The 22,671-nt window shown below is 43.9% G+C and overlaps 1 protein-coding gene across 1 annotated transcript in view; it reads left to right on the top strand.

Annotated features, from left to right (window-relative positions):
* Nucleotides 1–22,671, top strand: part of TTC3 (tetratricopeptide repeat domain 3) — a 196,659-nt gene that overhangs the window by 159,262 nt on the left and 14,726 nt on the right. Inside the window, exons 38-41 of the mRNA XM_060234268.1 lie at nucleotides 609–705; nucleotides 4,514–4,614; nucleotides 4,970–5,057; nucleotides 21,727–21,831. Of these exons, the coding sequence (XP_060090251.1) occupies nucleotides 609–705; nucleotides 4,514–4,614; nucleotides 4,970–5,057; nucleotides 21,727–21,831 (391 nt within the window). The remainder of the gene's footprint in view (nucleotides 1–608; nucleotides 706–4,513; nucleotides 4,615–4,969; nucleotides 5,058–21,726; nucleotides 21,832–22,671) is intronic.

The raw sequence follows: 22,671 nt of genomic DNA, 5'->3' as shown, positions 1-22,671 counted from the left end.
AATTAGTAATACAAACTTTGGTTGATCAGTCAACTTACTGAACTAGCTTTGAGACATAGACAGCACAACTTTATAAGCAAAATAAACAGTTTATTGGCGTGCACCATATTACTTGTAGGAAGGGAAAACAAAAGTCTATTCTTAACCAGACTATATAGAACATAATTACCCAGAGTTTCATTAGGTAAGCCTAAGGACATTTACACAGAATCTTCATAGCATTCAGCCAGGCATCAAATCACAGCATGGAGTCTGCAGAGCTCAGTTACAAAGAGTGTAGCATGAAGACCAAGGAGGACTTCATCTCAATCCCAGAGTGTAACATAAAGACTACGAAAATTTAATCTCAAAAAGGTCTTAGCATAACTAAACTATCTTCTTCGTGGTCTCTGTGCTTCACACCCATGGGATAGAGCGCCTGCGCCGATCCCCGAATCGGTATCTGAAAAGCCCGGGATTTTTCTGCGCTCGGCGCCAATGGGCATGCGCAGGCGTCCCAGTACACATGCCCACTGGCGCCAGTGTGCAACAGTATTCTGAAAATAAATTATTGCTTTCTTGGAGGAACTCGGTTGTGTTTTAATTAATTTTTTTAATTTACTTCACAGCAATAAATTTGAAAATGAGAAAGTAAAAATGGAAGAGCTTATTAAAAAAAGTCGCAATGACTATCTTGAGAGTGTTAAGCATGCTATTGCAGCAGAGGTAAGATTTTGCTTACCTGCATTTCTCACCATTCTTTGTCCACGGTTATAAAATCACCCTCACAACCTTGCTTAATAGTAAAAAATAAGATGGTGACCAGCAAGGAGCTCCCACTACATCGACCAAACTATTATTAATTGCTGTGCTTGGAATGGTAGAGAAACTTACCATAAGAAACTGGACTCTGCTTAACTACTGCAGACCAAACGTGGGAGCTGGTGAAACTGGAGAAGTCGATGATACAGAATTATTTGTGTTCCACCCAGAGAACCTGCTTGAGCATTGACCGAGCCACAGCAACACCTTTTCAACAACCAGGAAGGCTTTTACAATTTCTGCTGAGTTTTCCAGCCTCAAATGCAGCACTGAGGAGGGAGAGTGACCCAGGAGAGAATATTGCCTCTCTGACATCCTCCAGCTGTTGGTGTGGTTTTCGTGACTCCTACTGATTGTTTCATAATCGACAGGCCAACAAGTGTTGCTTCTTTGGCATTTTCCAGCGTAGCTGTAATACTACAGCTCTCTGCTACAGGTCTGCTGAGAACTGTGACGCTGTGGAACTGGGGAGCCAACTGGAAGACAGATACTATTACAGTGGAGGCTTTTTGGCTTCATTATCAAACTTAAACACTGTTTGTGGGAAGGAAGGAGAAGACTTTGGCTGCCAATTAATGCTGCCACTGAATTGCTTTTTAATTCTATTGTGGCTTATGTTGCCCCTTCCCCACTCTTTTCCAGCGCTCCAACAGCACCTCCAGTATTACAGCTAATTTGGAAGAACACTTGGTTTTCTCAGCAAAGCCCTGTTCAGTTTGGGCAGAGGAATGAGGGAGTCTGAGAGCGATCAGACTGCCTGTTAATTGAACTGAACAGTGGAGGATTGCCTAACCCCCACAGATTAGTTCATATTGCTCTATAACAATCTCACTTGGCTCTGCCTAGGTGATTGGAAAGTTACTCTGCTGCTGTTTTCGTTTTGTTTTGTTTTTTAACTTAGGTTTTAGATGTTTGGTCTAGTTAGGTATAGGGGTTAGTTAAATAATATTGTATTGCCTAATTAGCTATAAATAGAATTTTACTGTCCATCATAGGAACTATTTAAATTGAGTTTTTGTCTTGTTAATTGGGAGGGAGGGAGGTAAGAAAGGAGGTTGGGCAGTGGGAGCTTGGGAGGAGTTTTAGTGCCTAAGTTAATTTTATAGTTTGGACTACTGGTTGGCTCTTAGGAATTGGAGGTATACTGCAAGTGGATAGAGTGTTAAGTCATGCCTTTAAATGTTGACCTGAGCTCTACCTGAGCTCAATCAGGTAGCGATTGGAAGAGTTTCTTCTACCCACAAACTGTAAATTATTGCCTTGCTAAGGAATGGCTTAGTAAGTAGGAGTGGTGGGTGGCTAAGGGGTTTGGTTAAAATTGATTGAAGCCATTGTTGTTTGAGCCTTATTGGAATAGTGGAGAGGTTAGTTCTATTAGGGCTCTGTGTCACCCTCAGCTGGATGTTAGTGGGCTACTTTGGAGCCAATAAGATCTAGTAGGGAGGTCAGGCAGGGGTCGTGGATACCAGTAATAGAGGGAGGAGGGGAAGATATAGAGGTGGGTCTAGGTGGAATTCCACTCAAAGGAATGGAAGGAACTGGAGATATGGGAATGCTCGGACCTCTTCCCACCTGTGTCCCATCCCGAGACATGCTGGTTGTGGGGCAAAGGAAATTTACCCATCTCTGGCACTGGTATTGTGCAATGCCAGATCTATTAATAGTAAGACCTCAGTCCTATGAGATTTTCTCATGGACCAGAATGTCGACCTAGCTTGCATGACTGAGACCTGAGTGAAGGAGGGTGAAACAGTTGCCTTAGGTGAATTTACCCTGCCTTGGTTTTCAGTCCTTCACCAGTCCCGGACAAATGGGGGGTGGGTGGGGAATGGCATTGCTTATCCGTGAATCTTTTTCCTTCAGGACGCTCCATTAACCAAAAATTACTGGTTTTGAATGTGTGGGCCTGTCATGGGATGCTGATGTCTGGGTAGTGTACTGACCGCCTAACGCACCAGCAGACAGCCTGCTTGACAGGTAGCCACCATGTCCGGGTGGGTCACTTCCAGACTAGACTACTGCAATTCGCTCTACGTGGGCTTGGCCTTGAATCTGATCCAGAAACTCCAATTGGTGCAGAATGCTGTGACATGCCTGCTTGCTGCAGCGCCTATACGGGTGTGCATGCAACCGGTGACCTGCCAGCTGCACTGGTTACCAATTGAGTACTGAATCTGGTTCAAGGTTTTGATTCTGACCTTCAAAGCCCTGAATGGCCTGGGACCAGCATATCTGCGAGACTGCCTCTTCCCATATACCTCCCCCCACCCCCCCGGAGAGCCTTATGCTCCATGGATCAACATCTGCTGGTAATCCCTGGCCCAAAAGAAGTCCACTTAGCCTCAACCCAGTCCAGGGAATTCTCTGTCTTGGCCCCTACCTGGTGGAACAAGCTCCCATTGGAGATTAGGGCCCTGCAGGGACTGTTGCAGTTCCGCAGGGCCTGTAAGACAGAGCTGTTCCACAAAGCATTCAACTGAGGCGGTGGACATTTTGTTATTCTGTGGGCTCCCTGCAGCAGGGACCTTGATGATATAACTTTGCTGACCCATTTATCTTATACCAACTGGAGTACGGATGGAAGGAGTGGAGGCAACTGATATTACCAACTGTAGAATTGGAGTTTGTTTTTAGATTGTTATATTGCTTTTAGATTGTATATTGTTTTATTATATGTATTTGATTTTAATCTTGTATTATTGATTGTTGTTACCTGCCAAGAGCCCATTTGGGAATGAGTGGGCTTTAAATTGAAAATAATAAATAAAAATAATACTGCTCTAGAAGAGGTGAGAAACCCATCATATGGAGCCTTAGTGTATAAGGGTTTTTTGTTTATACTGTGCTATGAACTTCAGAACACTGCTTATGACATGCTCTGAAACTGATAGTATTTGTATGATATTGATAAAATACAAAATTGCTTTTACATATCTTGTATAATTTAGAATTCTGTTAACAAACTTTGTATCGGGTAGTTCTCTTCAATTTTTGCTAAATAACATTTGTACTCTGTCAGATAACTTTCCCAAAGAGCAAGGTTCTAGCATTTTGTGAACTTGGGCAGATCATGAGAAAGAGGGCAGGAAGGGTTGCATCAATACTTAGGTCTCATGGCCCTTTCTTACATGTCCAGGAAAATGCTCATTGCCATTTTGGGTTCAGGCAGTATATCTTCTCCAGACCAGTTTGGCCAGGGATTTGGAGGCTTTTTGCCACCTTCTGGGCATGGAGCAGGGGTCACTGTGTTTGTGTATGTGAGGGGGGGGGGGAGGTAATTTGTGCATTTCCTGCATTGTGCAGGGGATTGAACTAGATGACCCTGGGGGTACCTTCCAAATCTGATTCTGTGATTTTGTACTTGATGAAAGCTACCTTTGAGAGCCTATTTCAGGTTAATGTAGTGAGCATTAAATCCAGATTGCTTTCCTTCCTGTTTTAACAGGTTGCTGCAATAATTATATAATCTTCTCTGGATTCATAATTAATATGGATTTTATTGTATTCATTATTAATCTAGCTTTTAAATTATATGTAGTGTTTGAACACTAGTATCTGCTAAGTATATTCATTATGTATCTGCATGCAGTGGGCATCCCTGCACTCAGATAAAATGTGAACGATTAGAATCAATGTTTCAACCTAAGCTGAAAGTAATTTGTTATTTTGTCCAGCTAGTTCTTTTATTTAAATTTGGTCAATTTTATTACAGGTGTTGGTCCTTGAAAACTGGAAGAATGCTGAGTTATTCAAGTTGCGTGGAAAGGCAGCACACGCAAAAGCCACTCTTAAATGCCTAAAGATCATGAATAGGTATGGGTAAGAATGTTTGACTCTACTGGTCTCTACTTTCGTAGCTTCGTCTTTGGAATACTGTCATGCACTATATATTAGGCTGCCACTGAAAGACAGCGTGGGGGTATAAATACTATAATAATCTGTTAGTTAAAAGGTTCTGCAAAAGAGCCATCAATATTTTATTTGGTTTGCACTTTATAAAGTTACTTGTCACTGAAGAAGTAATTCATGTGTTTTGAACTGTTGACTGCTCAAGTTGTATACTGTATGCTATGTTTGACCTTGCTCAACTATCAGTTTGCTTCAGGCTTTGGATTGTAATTCAAATTATCACAATGGTAGAAAAAAATTAAAAAATGCCATTTTTCAGTTGCTCGTCATCACCTGATATGAAGCTTCAAATGGATTCATTGGAGTCCTTTATTTCTAATATCAAAGAAGAAATGGAAAAAGCAGAGGTATGTATTCTGTTAACAGTATTTGTAGCATACAGATTCTGTAGATATCTCTTCTTGATAGAATTGAATGTCCTTTCCTTCTCAGTGCATCATTAGACCTTCTGTTTCTGTAGGATAGGTTTATTGGGCTTCTGTTGTTAATGCACAAGCCTTATGTATTTATTGTAACAGAGATTATTAATTGCTCTTGCTCGATGCTGTTCTAGGGAGTGAATAATTCAGTGTGGTTGAAACCAAGGCATTCCTGTGTTTAGTAATGCTGCAGTTCATCATCAGTCTTCTGTGCAGTCTCACATGGGGACTGCATATGAGCAGGTCTACTGTGGAGAGGTTTTATAGCTATAGGCCTCCAGGGAGGCACTGTGTGCTGGAGCCAGAAGGGATTGTTCCCAACCAAATGGTCATGTGCTCCAGCACTGCAGTGCCCCCACCCTCAGTTTCTTTTTCCCCACTGAAAGAGAAGGTTCAAGCTTAAGTGCCTTCAGTTGTTCTTCGTGTGTTTGTTGGGCCCTATGGTCTCTTGCCTTACTCGTCCCTTCCCCCATTCTCTGATGGCAGGTGGCTATTTTTACCTCCTTTGCCTGTTATGGCACAGAGTGGTTTTTATTAAAAATGCTCCCATTGTGGTGCCAAGATGACATGGATGGATAAGCGTGATCTCTACTTTTCTGCTTGGGTGAAGGTCACAACATGTCCTTGTTGCAAGACTTGTCAGTGTTTCACATCTAAGACCAGAGGAGATGGTATTTCCAACATCAAGGCAGGCCATTTGGGAGAAGGCCCTCAAAACCGCTGATCTTTTGTCAAATCCATCCTTGGCTTTGGAGAAACTTCCTCTTCTGACTCTGCCATGTTGGTTCCATCAATGTCCTGATCTGAATCTCAACCAATCCATTCAAGATCAAGGTCCCTACCAACTCAGAGTTGTTCCTTGGAGCCCCCAGCAAAGAAACCTAGATCTGAATCCAGATATAAAGAGAGGGCGCAGATTGAAGTCTGCACTCCAGCTCCGGTCTCTAATCCAACGCCTGATCTGCTAGAGGTCCTGATCCTGCCTAAAACACTGTCTCCTGGGGTTGGATCACCCTCGACATGTATCTCAGATGGGAAGATTGAAGTGGAACAGAGGATTATATAAGTTATGAACATGCCTGGATCCCAGCCCAACCAACCAGTTCTATAGTCCCAGCCTTTAGTGTCCTTTCCCTGACTTCCAGATCCTTATTTGATGTCACCTGCATATTTAATTGAGTGGGGTGATGGTTATTGTTCTGGATTCAGGGCATATCCTAGTCAATCTTCTTCGTGGTCTCTGTGCTTCACACTCGTGGGATAGAGCGCCTGCACCGATCCCCGAATCGGTATCTGAAAAGCCTGGGATTTTTCCGCGCTCAGGGCCAATGGGCATGTGCAGGCGTCCCAGTACGCATGCCCGCCAGCGCAGGGATCCCGCCAGTTCCTTTCTGACGGCTGCGCGGAGAGGTTTCCCTTTCGTGTCCCCAGTCGGGTGAGATATTGGTTTTTTGCCTTTATCGTTGTAAATAGCCCGTTTGTTGTTTTTCTTAGCATAGATAGTTAGTTATATATATATATATATATATAAAAAGTTTGTGTGTGTGTCTGTCGGACTGCCCTCTGGGGCCTTCCCCCCCGTTTGGGGGAAAACAAAGTTTTTTCCCCCTCAGAGGACTTTGAGTGGGTTTTTAGCGACTGGAGTCTATGGAAAGTTGCTGGGGTTTTTTCAAATGTTGCCGTTCCTGTGGGAAGAAGATTGCCCCCCAGACAGCCATTCTCTGTGTCTTCTTTGCTTGGGTGAAGCGCACCGTGTGGAGTCCTGCCCACATTGCCTCTGCTTCTCCAAGCAAACGAGGAAGAACCGGGCAGCGCGGCTTTCGGCGGCTCTAACCAAATCGGCACTCCGCCCTCAAAAATCGGCATCGGGCCCGTCGGCATCGACCATGGCAGACACCCCGGCCCCGACGGTCACATCGGCTGATGTGACCTCGGTCATGACTGAAATGCTGATCGAGCAAGGCTCATCCACGAAACGATCCCATGACGGATCAGTGGAAACGCGCACTAGGAAGCGTCGGGATGACTTGGGGACCCGAGCATCCGCCCCGAAGAAGGCCAAGGAGAAGCGGAAGAGGCCCCGCACTCCATCGCCATCACGAGACGTTTCGGCATCGACCGCCCCGCCGAGGAAGATCCTGGCATACCCATGCCAAAGCCCATCAGCATCAAGAGGCAGTACTCAACAACACCGTCTCTCGATGTCCGAGCAGGAGATCGACCTCACCCAGAGATCCTCGTCATCCGGGTCGCAGTAGGAGTGGGTCGATCTCAGAAGTGGAGGCTTCGGTGCCAATGGATCCGTCTCCCCCGATGGAACCCAGAGGCAGACGGGAGCTAGAGCCCTCCATGGCACCAGGCCGTTTCCCACCGCTACCATCGTGGGAGCAGCTTCAGTGGCCGCCCTCCTATCCGTATCCGTACCCTCCTTATCAGTGGTATCCACCGAGGGAGTTTGTGGAATGGGATCAACAGTCCGAGGCGTCCTGCATGTCAAGGCTGTTGCACCATTCCCGAAGACCATCGGCATCGATCCCTCCGGAGAGGCGCACTACATCAGCGGCTGAGACTCGTCGGCGACCATCGATGTCGATCCGCTCGCTGATCCGGGAATCGACGCCAATCCTTTCTGAGCACCGGGAGTCTTCTTCATCGGATTCTAAGAGCAGTGCCGACACCCAGGAAGGTGCTTTGGAGCCTTCGCCAAGGTCCCAGACGACCGAAGATCTCCCGATTTCGCCATCGGAGGATCTGAAGTCCTATGGCGACCTAGTGAAGAGGATGGCAACCTCCCTCTCCCTGCCTGTGACACAACCACAACCCATCGTGGATGATAATGTCTTTGACATTATGCAGAGGGACACATCCACCGCAAGCGCTTTGCCGGTCACCAAAGTGATTCTGCAGGCAGTGAAGGAGCCCTGGAAGAAACCATCTTCGACTCCAGTGTCATCCAGAAGGCTGTACCATATGTACAGGGTCCAGGAGACGGGGGCTGAGTTCCTTTTCACCCATCTGAAACCGAACTCAGTGGTCATCTCTTCTTCCTCCAAGGCACGAAAGGTCCACTCATCCCCACTCGACAAGGAGGGAAAGAAACTGGACAATATGGGAAGAAAGGTTTACTCTGCAGGGCCCCTAGGAGTAAAGGTATCTAACTATGTGGCTTGCATGGCTAGATACCAGTACTCCATATGGGAACAACTCACCCCTCTCCTCTCTTCCCTGAGCGAGGACAAAAAGGCTGCTGCCAGGAAGCTGCAGAAAGAAGGCTTTGCTGTGGCCAAGCAGCAATTGGCTGCAGCAAAGCACATGGTGGACGTGTCGGCAAAGGCAATCACGTCGGCTGTGTGCATTCATCGGCACTCCTGGCTACGATCAACAGCCCTGCAGCAGGACACTAGGGCTTTTGTCAAGGACTTGCCCTTCGAGGGAGATGGTCTGTTTAGCACCACCACAGACAGTGCACTGCAGGAGATAGACAAGAGCCTGAAGACCTCTAGGAACCTGGGTGTGCAGGCCACCTCCAGGGCTCCTAAGGCGAAGCAGTGGCACAAACCATGGGCCACGAAGCCTTTCCAAAAATTTTCGCCTGAACAGCAATGGTGACCTCGCTCCACCCAGCCTGACAGACCATCGTACTCAGGCAACAACAGGAACCGCTACGGTTCTCAGACCACCGGCAAATCCAAGGGTGCTCGCCCTCAAAAGCAGGGCCTTTGACTTTCTCGTGGCACGCGTCATCGCCCCTACTACAACATCTATCCGCCTCCGCCCTTTCCTACCTGCCTGGGAGTTGATCTCTTCAGACAGGTGGGCCTTGTCCGTTATACAAGAGGGCTACAGAATAGAGTTTGCGCAGATTCCGAACTAATCCGTGATGATCACCACTCCCTCTTCCCCACCTCTGCTGGTGGAGGTGAACAACCTCCTACAGAAACAAGCCATAGAGAGAGTTCCGATGGAGGCCAGGATGGGAGGTTTTTACTCTCGCTACTTCCTGGTCCCCAAGAGGGATGGGGACTTAAGACCAATTATGGATCTTCGGAATCTGAGCAAATTTATTCTGTACCAGAAGTTCAGAATGTCCACGCAGCAAACAATCCTGCCCCTCATCAACCAAGGGGATTGGATGGCGACCCTGGACCTCAAGGATGCCTGTTTCCATGTCAGCATCCATCCGGCGTTCAGGTGTTTCCTCAGGTTTGCAGTGGGTTCCCAGCACTTCCAGTTCAAAGCCCTTCCATTAGGCCTGTCCACTGCACCTCGGGTGTTTACGAAGATGATGAGCGTTGTGGCTGCCCATCTCCGTCTCCAGGGAGTTGTCTTTCCATACATCAACAACTGGCTCCTTGTGGCGAAGTCGAGGGAAAGTTCGTCAACGCACATTGCCATCACTCTACGTCTTCTCGACACCTTGGGGTTGCAGGTCAATTTGGAGAAATCTCACCTTACTCCGTCAGGGACAGTGCAGTTCATAGAAGCTTTGCTGGATACGAACCAGCATCGTGCATATTTGCCTTCGCAGAGGGCAAAGGACATTGTCGGTCTGGTACAACTGCTTCAGAGGCGAAAGTGGGGCACAGCACAGCAGCTTCAGCGGATGCTGGGGCTGATGGCGGCGACAAGCGTGCTACTTTTCGCGAAACTGAGAATGAGAGGCCTACAGTTGTGGTTTCTTCACCAGTTTCGTCCACTCAGAGACTCACCTCGAAAGAGGTTCACCATCCCATCCGGGACTCTTCAGACGCTACAGTGGTAGGAGTCAGAGAACAACATCTGCCAGGGAGCTCCCTTTCATCTGCCAACTCCTACTGTGACTATCACCACAGATGCTTCCTTGTGGGGTTGGGGGGCCCACATGGAAGGCCTGTGTGTGGGGGGCCAGTGGCCACCAAAACTGACTCAGTTCCACATAAACTGCCTGGAACTGCTGGCAGTTCACTTTGCCCTACGCTCTTTCCGTCCCTTAGTGGCGGGGAAGACTTTAGAGCTGCTTACGGACAATACCACTGCCCTGTGCTACATCAACAGGCAGGGAGGAACAGTGTCTCGTCGGCTCTGAGCATTGGCGATGGATCTCTGGTTGGAGTGTCTCCAGTACGACATCTTCATGAAGGCAGCACATCTTCCGGGGGTCTTCAACATTCAGGCAGACTCCCTCAGCAGGGGTGGGGCTTCCCCACACGGGTGGGAACTGCAGTGGCGTTTTCTGAAGCCTGTATTCGAGCCTTGGGGGTACCCGCAGCTGGATGTCTTCGCCACGGCCGAGAACAAGAAATGTCCCATGTTCTGTTCCAGAGGGGAAGCGGATCCAGCCTCTCTGGGAGACGGGCTCCTGCTTCCTTGGGAGGGTCGGTTCATCTACATGTTCCCGCCTCTACTGTTGTTGATGAAGGTGGTCAACAAAATAGCAAGGGAGAGACCACGCTGCATCCTGGTGACTCCCTGGTGGCCTCACCAGAACTGGTTCTCGATACTGCTCCAACTGTCGAGAGTGGTCTTCTACCAGTTCCCGGCAGAACCGGACCTTCTGTCAGCTCAGGGCGGGCATGTATTCCATCACAACGTGCCCCATCTGAAGCTGACAGTGTGGTTCATCGACCAGTAGGGCTCTCTGACAGGGTCCAGCAGGTCCTTATGAACAGCAGGAAACAGTCCACCTGCGCTTCCCATGACAGGAAGTAGCAGAGATTTACTAAGTTTTTGGTTGACCCGTCGGTGTCACCTAGAAGGGTGGGGTTGCCGGCAATTTTTGATTTTTTGTTGTCCCTAGTGGATGCGGGCCTGGTTTTCTCCTCCGTCAAAGTTTATTTGGTGGCAATATCTGCCTTCCATGATCCGGTGGAGGGGTACTCCGTTTTCGCACACTCTCAGTCCAAAAATTTTTTGAAGGGGTTGTTTAGGCTGCATCCACCATCAAGATTGCCCTCACAGTTGTGGGACTTGACTTTAGTTCTGGACAAACTAACTTGTCGCCCCTTCGAGCTGATGGCCACGTGCTCTTTGCAGCTCCTGTCATGGAAGACTGCATTTTTGGTTGCCATCACATCAGCACGTCATGTTGGGGAGCTCACGGCGATGCAGTGTGATTATCCTTATCTTGTTTTTCAAGAGCCTGGGGTTTCCCTGGCTCCGGACATTAGTTTTCTTCCGAAGGTAGTCTCTCAGTTCCACCTCAATTTAGAAGTTTGGTTGCCCACTTTTTACCCTAACCCTTCCTCGGACGAGGAACGTAAGTTGCATGCTCTGGACGTTAAGCGTGCTTTGCTGTTTTATTTGAAACATTCAAAGGTTTTTCGTAAGGACAGGCAGCTTTTTGTTTCGTATGCTGCTCCCAAGATAGGTTCCAGGATTTCGTCTCAGAGGCTCTCAAAATGGCTCACTGAGACGATTAAACTCTGTTTTTTGTTGGCGAAGAAGCCGTTACCTGTGCCTGTTCGTGGACACTCCACAAGAGTGATGGCCACGTTGGTGGCGTTCCTGAGAGGCGTGTCCCTTTCTGATGTCTGCAAGGCTGCCACCTGGTCTTCTCCGCATGCCTTCATGAAGCACTACGCGCTGAACATGCATGCTCAGCAGAGGACTCGGTTGGGAACTGCGGTGTTGCAAGCTGTTTCTTCCGGTTGACTGTCTTCCCGCCTCCAGGTATGTCTTGCTTGCTAGTCTCCCATGGGTGTGAAGCACAGAGACCACGAAGAAGATAGACGGGTTGCTTACCTGTAACTGTAGATCTTCGAGTGGTCATCTGTGCATTCACACTACCCGTCCTCCTTCCCCACTGCTGACGGTCTCCCTCCAGTAGGGGCTTCCAGCGGTCAGGAAGAAACTGGAGGGATCCCTGTGCTGGCGCTGGTGGGCATGCGTACTGGGACGCCTGCGCATGCCCATTGGCGCCGAGCGCAGAAAAATCCCAGGCTTTTCTGATACCGATTCGGGGATCGGCGCAGGCGCTGTATCCCACGAGTGTGAATGCACAGATGACCACTTGAAGATCTGCAGTTACAGGTAAGCAACCTGTCTTTTTTGACTCTCTCAGCACTGAGTGTCTTCCTATCCTCCATTAACTACCATTTCCAGGAGACCTCTTTCCCCAGTTCTAATGTCAGACACTGAGGAGGGCGAAAATAGAACACTTTGATCCGAAGTTTGTTCAGATATATCTTCAGATCCTAATCTAGATGAATGAGTGAGAGATTCTGCCCCCTCATTGCCCAGTCTCTTGAAGGTGAAATGTTTGTATTTGACCAGAAACTCAAGGACAAGATCCTGGGATGTCTTTATGTTGACTCACCTGTCATCATTGCTTTCCTCTCATTGGTTGATTTGATACGAGTTATGGCAAAAGTCAGAATCCGGGCCACATCCTGGCTAGCTGAGAATTTTTATAGGGTAAAGCAAGACTATAGGAGCCCTGTGGTGCAGAGTGGTAAGCTGAAGTTCACACTCTGCTCACAACCTGAGTTCAATCCTGGCGGAAGCAGGGTTCAAGTAGCCGACTGAAGGTTGACTCAGACTTACATCCTTCCAAGGTTGGTAAAATGAGTACCCAGCTTGCGGGCGGTAAAGTGTAGATGACTGGGGAAGGCAATGGCAAACCATCCCGTAAAAGTCTGTCAAGAAAATGTCCTGATGTGACGTCATCCCATGGGTTGGTAATGACCTGGTGCTTGTATAGGGAACTATCTTCTACCTTTTTTAAGCATGACTCCTTGACTACTCATCTGCATCCTTCCTTACTTGTCAACAAGGAGATGTAGCCCAGAAATTGTCATTCATATCATGCTGCGCCAACTGACAGAGAAGACAAAAAAACTTTATCTCATAGGGCAGGGGTGGCCAACGGTAGCTCTCCAGATGTTTTTTGCCTACAACTCCCATCAATCCCAGCCATTGGCCATGCTGGCTGGGGCTGATGGGAGTTGTAGGCAAAAAACATCTGGAGAGCTACCGTTGGCCACCCGTCATAGGACATAAGATTTATTCTTTGTCTGCCCTGGAACTCAGGATTCTCAACTACCAAATTATTAAGATAGGAGGTCAGCTTTTCTTTGTTTGGGAAAGAATCCTCCCTTAGTTGGAGCTGTTACCAGAGGATAAACAACCTCTCACTAAATTGTTCCAGACGGAAGTGGTCAGGTTATTCAACAACAGATCAATGCTGATTCTTCTGCTAGAGCAATGGCTAGCTGGAGGACTTTTTTTGAGCAGGAATGCAGTTCTAGCTGGCTTGGCCAGGGCTCCAGCTCAAAAAAAGGTCTCTGGCAGAGGGAAGTCACTAGTCAGCCATGTGCTCTCAGACTGCATGTTCTGTCATCTCTGCTGCCTCCAGCCTCCAACGAAACCTGTGAAGAGGCCTGGAGCCATCCACAAGCTCCCCTTCATTGGAGAATATGGGCCTGCCACTGCCTGCTCTGCCGTACTTGGCGCTCTCCCTCTCCAGCTGTGGAGGGGGGGAGGTAAAACAAGATCTCTCATTGGGTGAGTGAGAACACACATCCATGAAATGCAGTTGCTAGCACTGTACTATTCTGTGTCAATATGCAGAAAGTAATCCACTGAATGAGTGACGTCACTTCTGGTGATGTCAGGGGGTGTGGCCTAGTATGTAAATGATTCCTGCTGCACTTTTTCTTCAAAAAAAGCCCTGGCTAACTCCATCATCTGACATCATGCCTGGGTAAGATTAATAGCCTTGCCTTTGAAAACAAGACTCAAGGTGCAGGACCTGTCTTTTGAAGAATATACCTTGTTCTCCGAGGAAACTGACCAGACTTTTACAGAGATTAAAAAGAATAAACAACAGACAGCCAAGTCCTTTCAGGTTTTACATTGAAGTTCTTCTCAACTGAGACAACAATCTTTCTTTTGCCAGTCTTGGCAACCTTACCAAAAGGACACAAAAGCTCATACCTTGAATAAAACTTAATTGGTCTTAAAGATGCCCCTGGACTGTAACTTTTACTCTGTTGCTTCAGACGAATGTGGCTACCCACCTGGATCAAAACGATTATCATTATGATAGTCCTTCAAGGTCCCAGTATCCTGTGGCGAAATCCTTTGCTTTTCACCAGGGTTATACTAGGCAAAAGGGCAGTCCTAGACCTAGGCAGGGCAATCAGTCCCAGACAGCCAGGGAGAATTCTCTGCCTCAGAAGGCTACATTCTGACTAATGTTACTCAGGTATCTGTCAGATTTGGGGATAAGGTATCTCAGTTTTATGAGTGGGAGTCTGTTACATTGGACAAATGGGTCCTTTCTATAGTTAGACACAGTTATGGGTTAGAGCGGAAGTGTAAAACTTATTTGTTTTGAAGGCTGGATCTGACATAGAATCATAGAGTTGGAAGGGACCTCCAGGATTATCTAGTCCAACCCTCTGAACAATTCAGAAACTTCACAGATACCTCCCCGCCTACACACACACACATTCTCAGTGACCACTGCTGCATGCCCAGTAGATGGCAAAAACCTCCAGGGTCCCTGGCCTGGAGAAAAATTGCTGACTGACCTCAAAGTGGCAAGCGCATTCCCCTTGGTGTGTAAGAAAGGGCCATGGGAACTAAGCACTGATGCAACTCTTTCTGCCCTCCTTCTTGTGTTCTGTCTAATTCACAGAATCAGGATTGCTGTCAAATGGCCATAAAAATCTCCAAGAAGAGCCCACCACCTCCCAAGGAAGCCTGTTCCACTGTGGAACTGCTCTGTCAGGAAGTTCTTCCTAATGTTTAGCTGGAAACTCTTCTGGTTTAATTTCAACCCATTGGTTCTGGTCTGATCTTTTGGGGCAACAGAAAACAATTCTGCACCATCCTCTACAAGATTGTGATCATATCACTTCTCAGTTGTCTCCTGTCCAAGCTAAACATATCCAGTCCCTTCAACCTTTTGTCATAGAACTTGATTTCCAGATCCCTGAAAATCTTCATTGCCCTTCTCTAGACATGCTCCAGCTTGTCTATATCTTTCTTAAATTGTGGTGCCCAAAACTGAACACAATACTCCTAGGTGAGGTCTAACCAGAGCAGAATAAAGTGATCACTTCACATGATCTGGGCAGTATACTCCTATTGATACAGCCCAAAATCACATTTCTCTTCGTTGGGCCGGGCCATGAGTGCTGTAAAATGTAATATGATACTCAATGGCAATAGTTGGTGAATAACAATAGCAGGCTTAATTGGATTAGGTGTGCTATACAGAGGGGTAGTAGGCATGGGGATACTGGAGTTAGTAATGAGACAGGAAACCTAGGTCTCAGCTCCATCCTGGAGGATGCAAAGAATAAATTGACATCAGTCTGACATTGGAAAACACAACATTCAGTTGCTGACTAAGGGTGTAGTGGTCTTAAAAAGGAATTTCAAAGGAGATTAGAAAGAGAGACTGCAGTTGATAATGAAGCTCAAGATAATGCATCCTCCTGGATTGGGCTGAGAACTAGTTTTCCTGTCTCATTGCCAACGTACGCTGTTATCATTTGGCATCTGAAATCAGTTCACTCTCCAAGATATGAGGACCAATTGAGGTGTTCTAATTCCTAATCAGGGTCTTTTTGAATGAAAAGAAATCCAGATAGGAACAGCATAGTCCAATCTTTTATTTTTTTAAATAACTTTTTCAAAATAAGCTGAAATGTACGTTGTGCTTGTCAGAAGAATCTATCCACCAGTCCAGTCCAAATCTAGAATGATCCCTTCTTTGAGAATATGGTTTATCAGTAACATTCTGGACTGTTGCAGCTAAAAGGAGGTTTTGCCACCTGATAGAATTCAAACGGTCACTGCTATGGTGAGGCAGTTCACTGCTGTTTCCAAACAGCAGGCAATATACTCAGCCTCTTGGGTCTAATGGCTTCCACTATGGCTGTTTTACCCTTTGCAGGGGGGTTTTAGGCAAATGTTACCGCTTTGGTTGGCTCATTTTGGTCTCTGGTCCATACTCATTGGCATAGATTTTCCATTCCAAGGCCTGTAATTCAGTCCCTAGAGTATACCATTCAGAAAAACATTTCCATTTAAGATGGTAAATTTTCTGGATCCTTTCCAGAAAACTTATTGCAGGGTGTTCCCTTTGATACTATTTATTTTATTGGGTTTATATCCTGCCCTATCCCAAAGATGGGCTCAGGACAGCTTGCAACAATTAAGGTATAACTAAAGAACAATAGCATATAATAAAAACCAAGTTAAAAACAGTCAAACAATAAAGCAAGATGGCAATAAGCAAGTTAAAACTCCAGGGCAGTCCATAATTCCTCCTCCAAAAATATGTCAGGATGATTACTCCAAAAATATATGTCTGTGATGTAATTCTGTGGGCAGGTGTCACAAGGTTGAGGGGGGTTTGGGGCTGTGCCCCCTCAAAACCTTAGGGGAAGGAGAGCCAGGAAAAAATAAACTATATCAAATGAAGGAACTCGGATCCTTATGGTCTGGTGGAGTTGAATTACTTGCCAGTTTGTGGAACACCAAATCCTTTTTTATAAAAGCATAGAAAGCTTTATTTACAAATCTTATTATAAAACATAGAAAAACAATAAAACAAAAGAATTTGAGAGTATTCAGTTCCTGAGAAATCCAGACCTGGTGAGCATTAGTCAGGTACTGTGCCACAACAACAGCCATCTCAGCTTGACAGCATGGAGACTTCAGATCTATATTTAATTTTTTCATAGGAGGTTAATGAGACACTTCTACATTCACATAAACCATCCATCAGAGAAGTTTTACCATCTAAAATGGAAATGTTTTTCTGAATGGTATACAGATAAGGACATCTTCCATGGCTGGGTGCCTCTGCAGGCAGTTTTCAAATATTTATTTCCTGTTAGATGGAAAGGGGGAGCCTACACCTCATTTTGAAGTGACATCTAGCAGCTATATCGTGCTATCACCTGGGTTTAGATGGCGAGTCAGCCTTCTCTCCAGCTGTCTAAAAGGTTTATTTAATCTGTATCCACCATGGGACTCACTGGTCCCTTTCTGTGGTGTTGTCACAGCTGGCTTCTTGCCAGGTGACTAATCTGTCAATGAAGGTTTGCTTTTTAGTGACTATTACTTCTGCCAATGAATTGGCTGCTTTATGGGTGGACTCACTGTTCCTTAAGGTGTTTCCCAAGTGGGTATTTCTTAGACCCAGCATTCAGTTTTACCCAAAATGGTCTCTAGGGTTCATCTCTGTCAAGAGAGCATATTACCACTGTTTTCTCCATCAACAGAATCAAAGAATGAGAGGTCTCTGCATACTTCGGATTCGAAAAGAGCTTTATTGTTTTATTTTGATGTCCCTGAGTTTCAGAAAACATAAGGCACCTTTTTGTTGTTGTTTGCAGGCCCTAGTAAGGATAAGATGGCTTCATCACAGACTCCATCTAGATGGATCATGGCTACGAGCAGGGCATGTTACAATTAGGCCAAATTCCCTTGTTTCTAGGGACTTTAGTTGCCTTTTGGCCTCCTGGTAACAGCATTACACTTATCTGTAACTGTTGTTCATAGAGGGTCAAGAATGCATACCCTCCTTCTGGCCCTGCTGCATTGTCTCTCTGGACTTCAGTAGCGCTCAAGGTACTGAGGGCGGAGTTGTTGGAATGACAATTTGGGTGGGAACAATCTTTTTCAGCTGTGGTGCACAGCCCCTCTGGAGGCTTTTAGCTATAAAACCTCTCTGCAGCAGGCCTGCTCATGTGCAGTCCCCATGTGTGTGCACAGAAGATCCTTGATGAATAGCAGTTACAGGTAAGTGCAACACTACTTCACTTGTTGCCTTAAATATCTGGGTGATAGTTACTGTAAAGCCGCTTGAGACTATTATAATCCTTTTTTCCAATGATAGAAATTTATTATTACGAGAACTGTAAGCAAAATTTCAGAGTCAGAACAGGTCCTTCCTTCCTCTTATTTTTTGCAGCCACCCACATACCCCAATAACATCCTTGTGTGAGCAGAATTGCTTTCTCGTCACAGAAGGATACCTCTGGATCCATCCTTTTGTACTTGTCCTTTTGGCTGAAAAGGGGACAATATCAAAAATGGGATTAGGGTTTTTTTAAAAAAAATAAAACAACAACCACCCAAGCTTTCCAGAACCTTTAAGGTAGCATTTGAAAATTGATGGGATATTTTATCTAATTTGTGTACATTTTGAAGAAAGAAAGGCAAATTCTTTACAAGAATGGCACAAGCCAGTGTTGGAGCATCTACAATGCTCTTAGCAGAGTCATACCAAAAGCAGAGCCATTGCTCTGACTGCATCCATAGTTCAGATTAAAATTAGCCAAGTAAAAGATACCAATCGAGACCCCAACCTGGCATTCTTAACATCTTTACAGGGAGTAATGTTAATTTGTCCGTAAGCAATCCAATAGTAATGCTTCTAATTGTAGCTTGAATAGAATTGGCAAAGCATCAATAGGTAAGTAGCTTGAATTTAAGTGACAAAGCAGCCATGAAAAGCTGATCTTTTAGATACATCAAATAATGGAAGTCATAAATCCTGAGAGATTTTACAATAAACAGAGATGATAGGTGGGATATAAATTAATAAATTTTATAAATGGTATAGAAAAACAGACATAAATATATTGGTTCCTATTAATTGGCTTTTTTGATCCAGTAGATAGTCCAGATTCTAATATTATTAAATTATATGTTTCTTTCCATTACCTGTGTTATGTTTACAAACTTCAAAATGAACAACAACCCGACACTAGGCAATTATGAATAAAAGCTCCATGCAGTAGTCTCAGCTCAAGGTCCGTTCCAGACAAAGATCCCAGGATTTATTATCTCCATTTCAGTTTCATAACATCTTCAACCGTGGAATGAGCTACAATGTATAACATATTATTAATTATTAACAAAGATTTTTTTCAAAAAATAAAAATTAATTTCATTATATTAGATTAATTCAGCAGGCTGACCTTCAATTAATAATTTTGGACCCCAATGTTCATGGAAACTACTCTTGATTATTTCTACTGCAATTAATTGAAAATATTAAATCAATACATGTATCATATTATATACAAATTATTAATAAAATTACTTATATTTTAATACCTTAGTATTAGTATCTCCAAAGTAGAAATTGCTGAACTTGAGCTTCCTCCCATTCTGTCGTCAGTAAGTATCTAGCAATTTCAGAATTTTAAAACATACCTTAGTATTAGTTCTCTTATATTTTAATACCTTAGTATAAAATTCCAATAATTATTTTATGGTGATTTCCACCCAATTTCAGTCTTTTCTCTACAAACAAAAATTCTCTTTATAATCATTCTTATTAATCTCTTAGCTCTATTTTTTATTTTTTTTATTATTCTGCAATATTACTTACCATTTTTAGTAAAGTTTATTTCATAGGAATCAATTCTTTGTTCTGTGTAACACACACCCAATTTACACTCCCATGCAGTCTCCTATATATCCATACCTTCCAGCTGTAGCCAGTTACAATCTCACATGTCAATTCCATGTTCACTTAAAAGTAACAGAACATTTTACAGAAAGCAAGAATAATCTACTTGTTGATTCAAGCCCTTTGGCAGTAATGTATTGAACTGTTGTATATAATAAGATTCTCTCTGTAATAAAACCTTTTGTATATCTATTATGTTATACTTATAATGCTTAACGGTTTCCAGGACAGCAAATCTGAAATCTTCTACGGTATGCCTCGTTGTATTGAAATGAAGTACCAAATTTGTTTCTGCCACGCCCCTTCTAATTGTTGATTTATGCTCAGTTATTCTGGTGCGGACAGATCTAGTTGACATGCCAATGTATGCCAAATCACATTTGCAAATTAAAATATAAATACAGCCTTACTGGCACAGGTATATAATTCTTTAATTTCTTTTATAAAAGACACACCCGGTAATTCTATGCTGTTCGTCTGCCACGTCTGAACACAAATGGAGCAATGCCTGCATTTCCTTAATCCTGTAATTACTTGCGGCTGTTCCCCTTCCGCAGAATATCTGCCCTAACTAACAGGTTTCTCAAATTATGCATCCTACAGAAACCTACTCTGGGTTTCTGTTCACAACCAGGTATAAATTTCAGTATGTGCCAATTTTTGTAAATTATGCGTTGAATTTCCCTGGCCCTGTCAGTGTATTCTATTGCCCAATGTAATTGACCAGATGCTTCCTGTTACCTTTTAAGAAACAGTGCCTCACGTCTCTTTAAGTCAGCTTTTACTTTTTGCCTTATCTATTACTGCCTGAGGGTAATCACGCTGTCTCAGATAACTACTCAAAACCTTGTTCTCTGTTTGGTAATAACTTTCTAATGTTGAATTACGTTCTTTGCGCAAAAACTGGCCATATGACAAGTTATATCTCAGATTATGTGAATCAAACTTTAAATATGAGTTCCTATCAGTAGGTGTTCTGTACAATTTCACTGCCAATCTTTGTTCCCTGGTCACAAATACATTAGTATCCAAAAAATTAATACTACGTACATCATGTTCCCCTGTAAATTTAATTGTACTGTGTGTGTCATTAAGCCAATTCAAAAAATCACTTATGCTACCATCATTCTTATATAGAAGAAAGATATCCAAAAATCTAATGTATGATTTTATATTCTCATGAAAGGGATTATTAGAACTAATAATAATGATGACATAAACAAATTGGCCATATTAGGAGCAAAGGCACTTCCCATAACAATGCCTTGGGTCTGCAAATAAAATCTCTATACCTAAAATAATTTTTCTCAATAATATCTGCCAAATCAAGTAAAAATGTGTTGGAGGACTAAGGTTTGCCCTTTTATTAAGTACTACTTTCAAAACCTGTCTAGCTTCTTCATGAAGTATACATATATATATAATGCATTTACATCCAAACTAACCAATAATACATCAGGATCTACAACTAAGCCTTACACCCTTTGAATAAAATCAGTAGTGCCCTTCACTATTTCAGGTATTTCTTTCACAAAATTCTGCAGAAAACTATCAAGGTATTGTGAGAGGGGCTCCAAAATAGATCCACACCCAGATACTATTGGTCTCCTGGCATCCCCAGTTTATGTATCTTGGGTAGTATGTAAAAAATAGGGACCCTGGGATGTTCATTAATCAAAAATTCAGCTTCTCTTTGTGTAATACAGCCAAGACCCAACCCCTCTGGTATGACCACCTTAATAATTTTACTTTCCATATAATGCTGCATCATAAGTAATCTTCAGTATTGGTACGTTTGTGCTTTGTATTTTGTCTAGCTGCTCTCACTGCTTGAAGTACGTATGCCTTTGATCTTTTTTATATTTGGAAAATCTTTTTCAATACAGATTTAAAGTTAAGAGCTATGGGTGTATTAGAATTTAAATAAAATATTAATAGCATTTTACAATTTTTAACGAAGAAAAGTATCTGAATCTTGCAGTGATATATTCATGTCATCAGATCTGGACTTCCATTGGAAGCTAATGGAAATCTGCATGAACCTTGCATACTTCTGCAGGGAGCATTTGCCTCAGATATCAACAGTTTTGGCTATATAGGTTTTATTGTTTGTGCTGAATTGGCTGTACATCAGTCATCACTATAAATAAGTTTTCTCTCCTCCCCCTTCTGCAGAGTCAGTTTGAAGAGAGAATTTGCATGGTAAAAAATGGTACCCATCTAAACAGTATCTCCAAAGTAGAAATTGCTGAACTTGAGCTTCCTCCCATTCTGTCGTCAGTAAGTATCTAGCAATTTCAGACTTTTAAAAAATTAGTTGCTTTATTTGGAAGGCTAAAGGAATACTACATTTTCATTATCACTGCAGAATTGGCATAACTTAAATAAGTGCTGATGTTTTCTTTACTACTATATTTACTATATTAAAAATGTGGGCTAAGCACTTCAGTGTTGGTCATGTAGACTTCTAGTGTATGCGCATAGAGTATTTCATATTGCAGGAGCCAGGGAGGTACAGTGCCATTTCCACATGACTGCCTAGGACTGCTTCTCTTGTGAGAGGCAGCCTCAGGAAGCAGACCCCTGGTCGCTGCCATTATCTTGAAGAGCTTGATGAATACAAGGTATGGTGAATCACATCCTCATCTCCTCACCCTTAGCTGTTCAGTCAAACTGTAAACTGATAAGAAGAGTCCTAATAGATTAGACCAAAGATCAATCTAGTCCAGCATTCTTATTTCCAAAATGACCAGAGATATTTTTGGTAGGCCACATGAGTACAGCATGAAAGCAATATTCCTCCCCTGCTGTTGCCCCTTGTCAATTAATAGATATATTGCCTCTGATCATGGAGGTTTCATATATTCATCATGGTAAATAGTTGTTTTGGATGTATCCTCCTTGAATTTGTCTCTTTTAAAGCAACTTGCTATGTCACAATTAGGGGTCTGCAAAAAGAAAGATTTGGGTATATTGAATCCCACCCCCCAAAAAACACCACATCATTATTTTCTGATATTCTTGAATCCCAATATTGGGAGTTGGGAAATAATCAGGATTGCCAAATTTTTTCATCTCCATTATACCCTATGAGGATCATTATAGTCAGTGATCTCCATA

This window comes from Heteronotia binoei, chromosome 3 (assembly GCF_032191835.1).
Source record: "Heteronotia binoei isolate CCM8104 ecotype False Entrance Well chromosome 3, APGP_CSIRO_Hbin_v1, whole genome shotgun sequence".
Taxonomy (NCBI): domain Eukaryota; kingdom Metazoa; phylum Chordata; class Lepidosauria; order Squamata; family Gekkonidae; genus Heteronotia; species Heteronotia binoei.
This window is presented reverse-complemented; position numbering and strand designations above follow the sequence as displayed.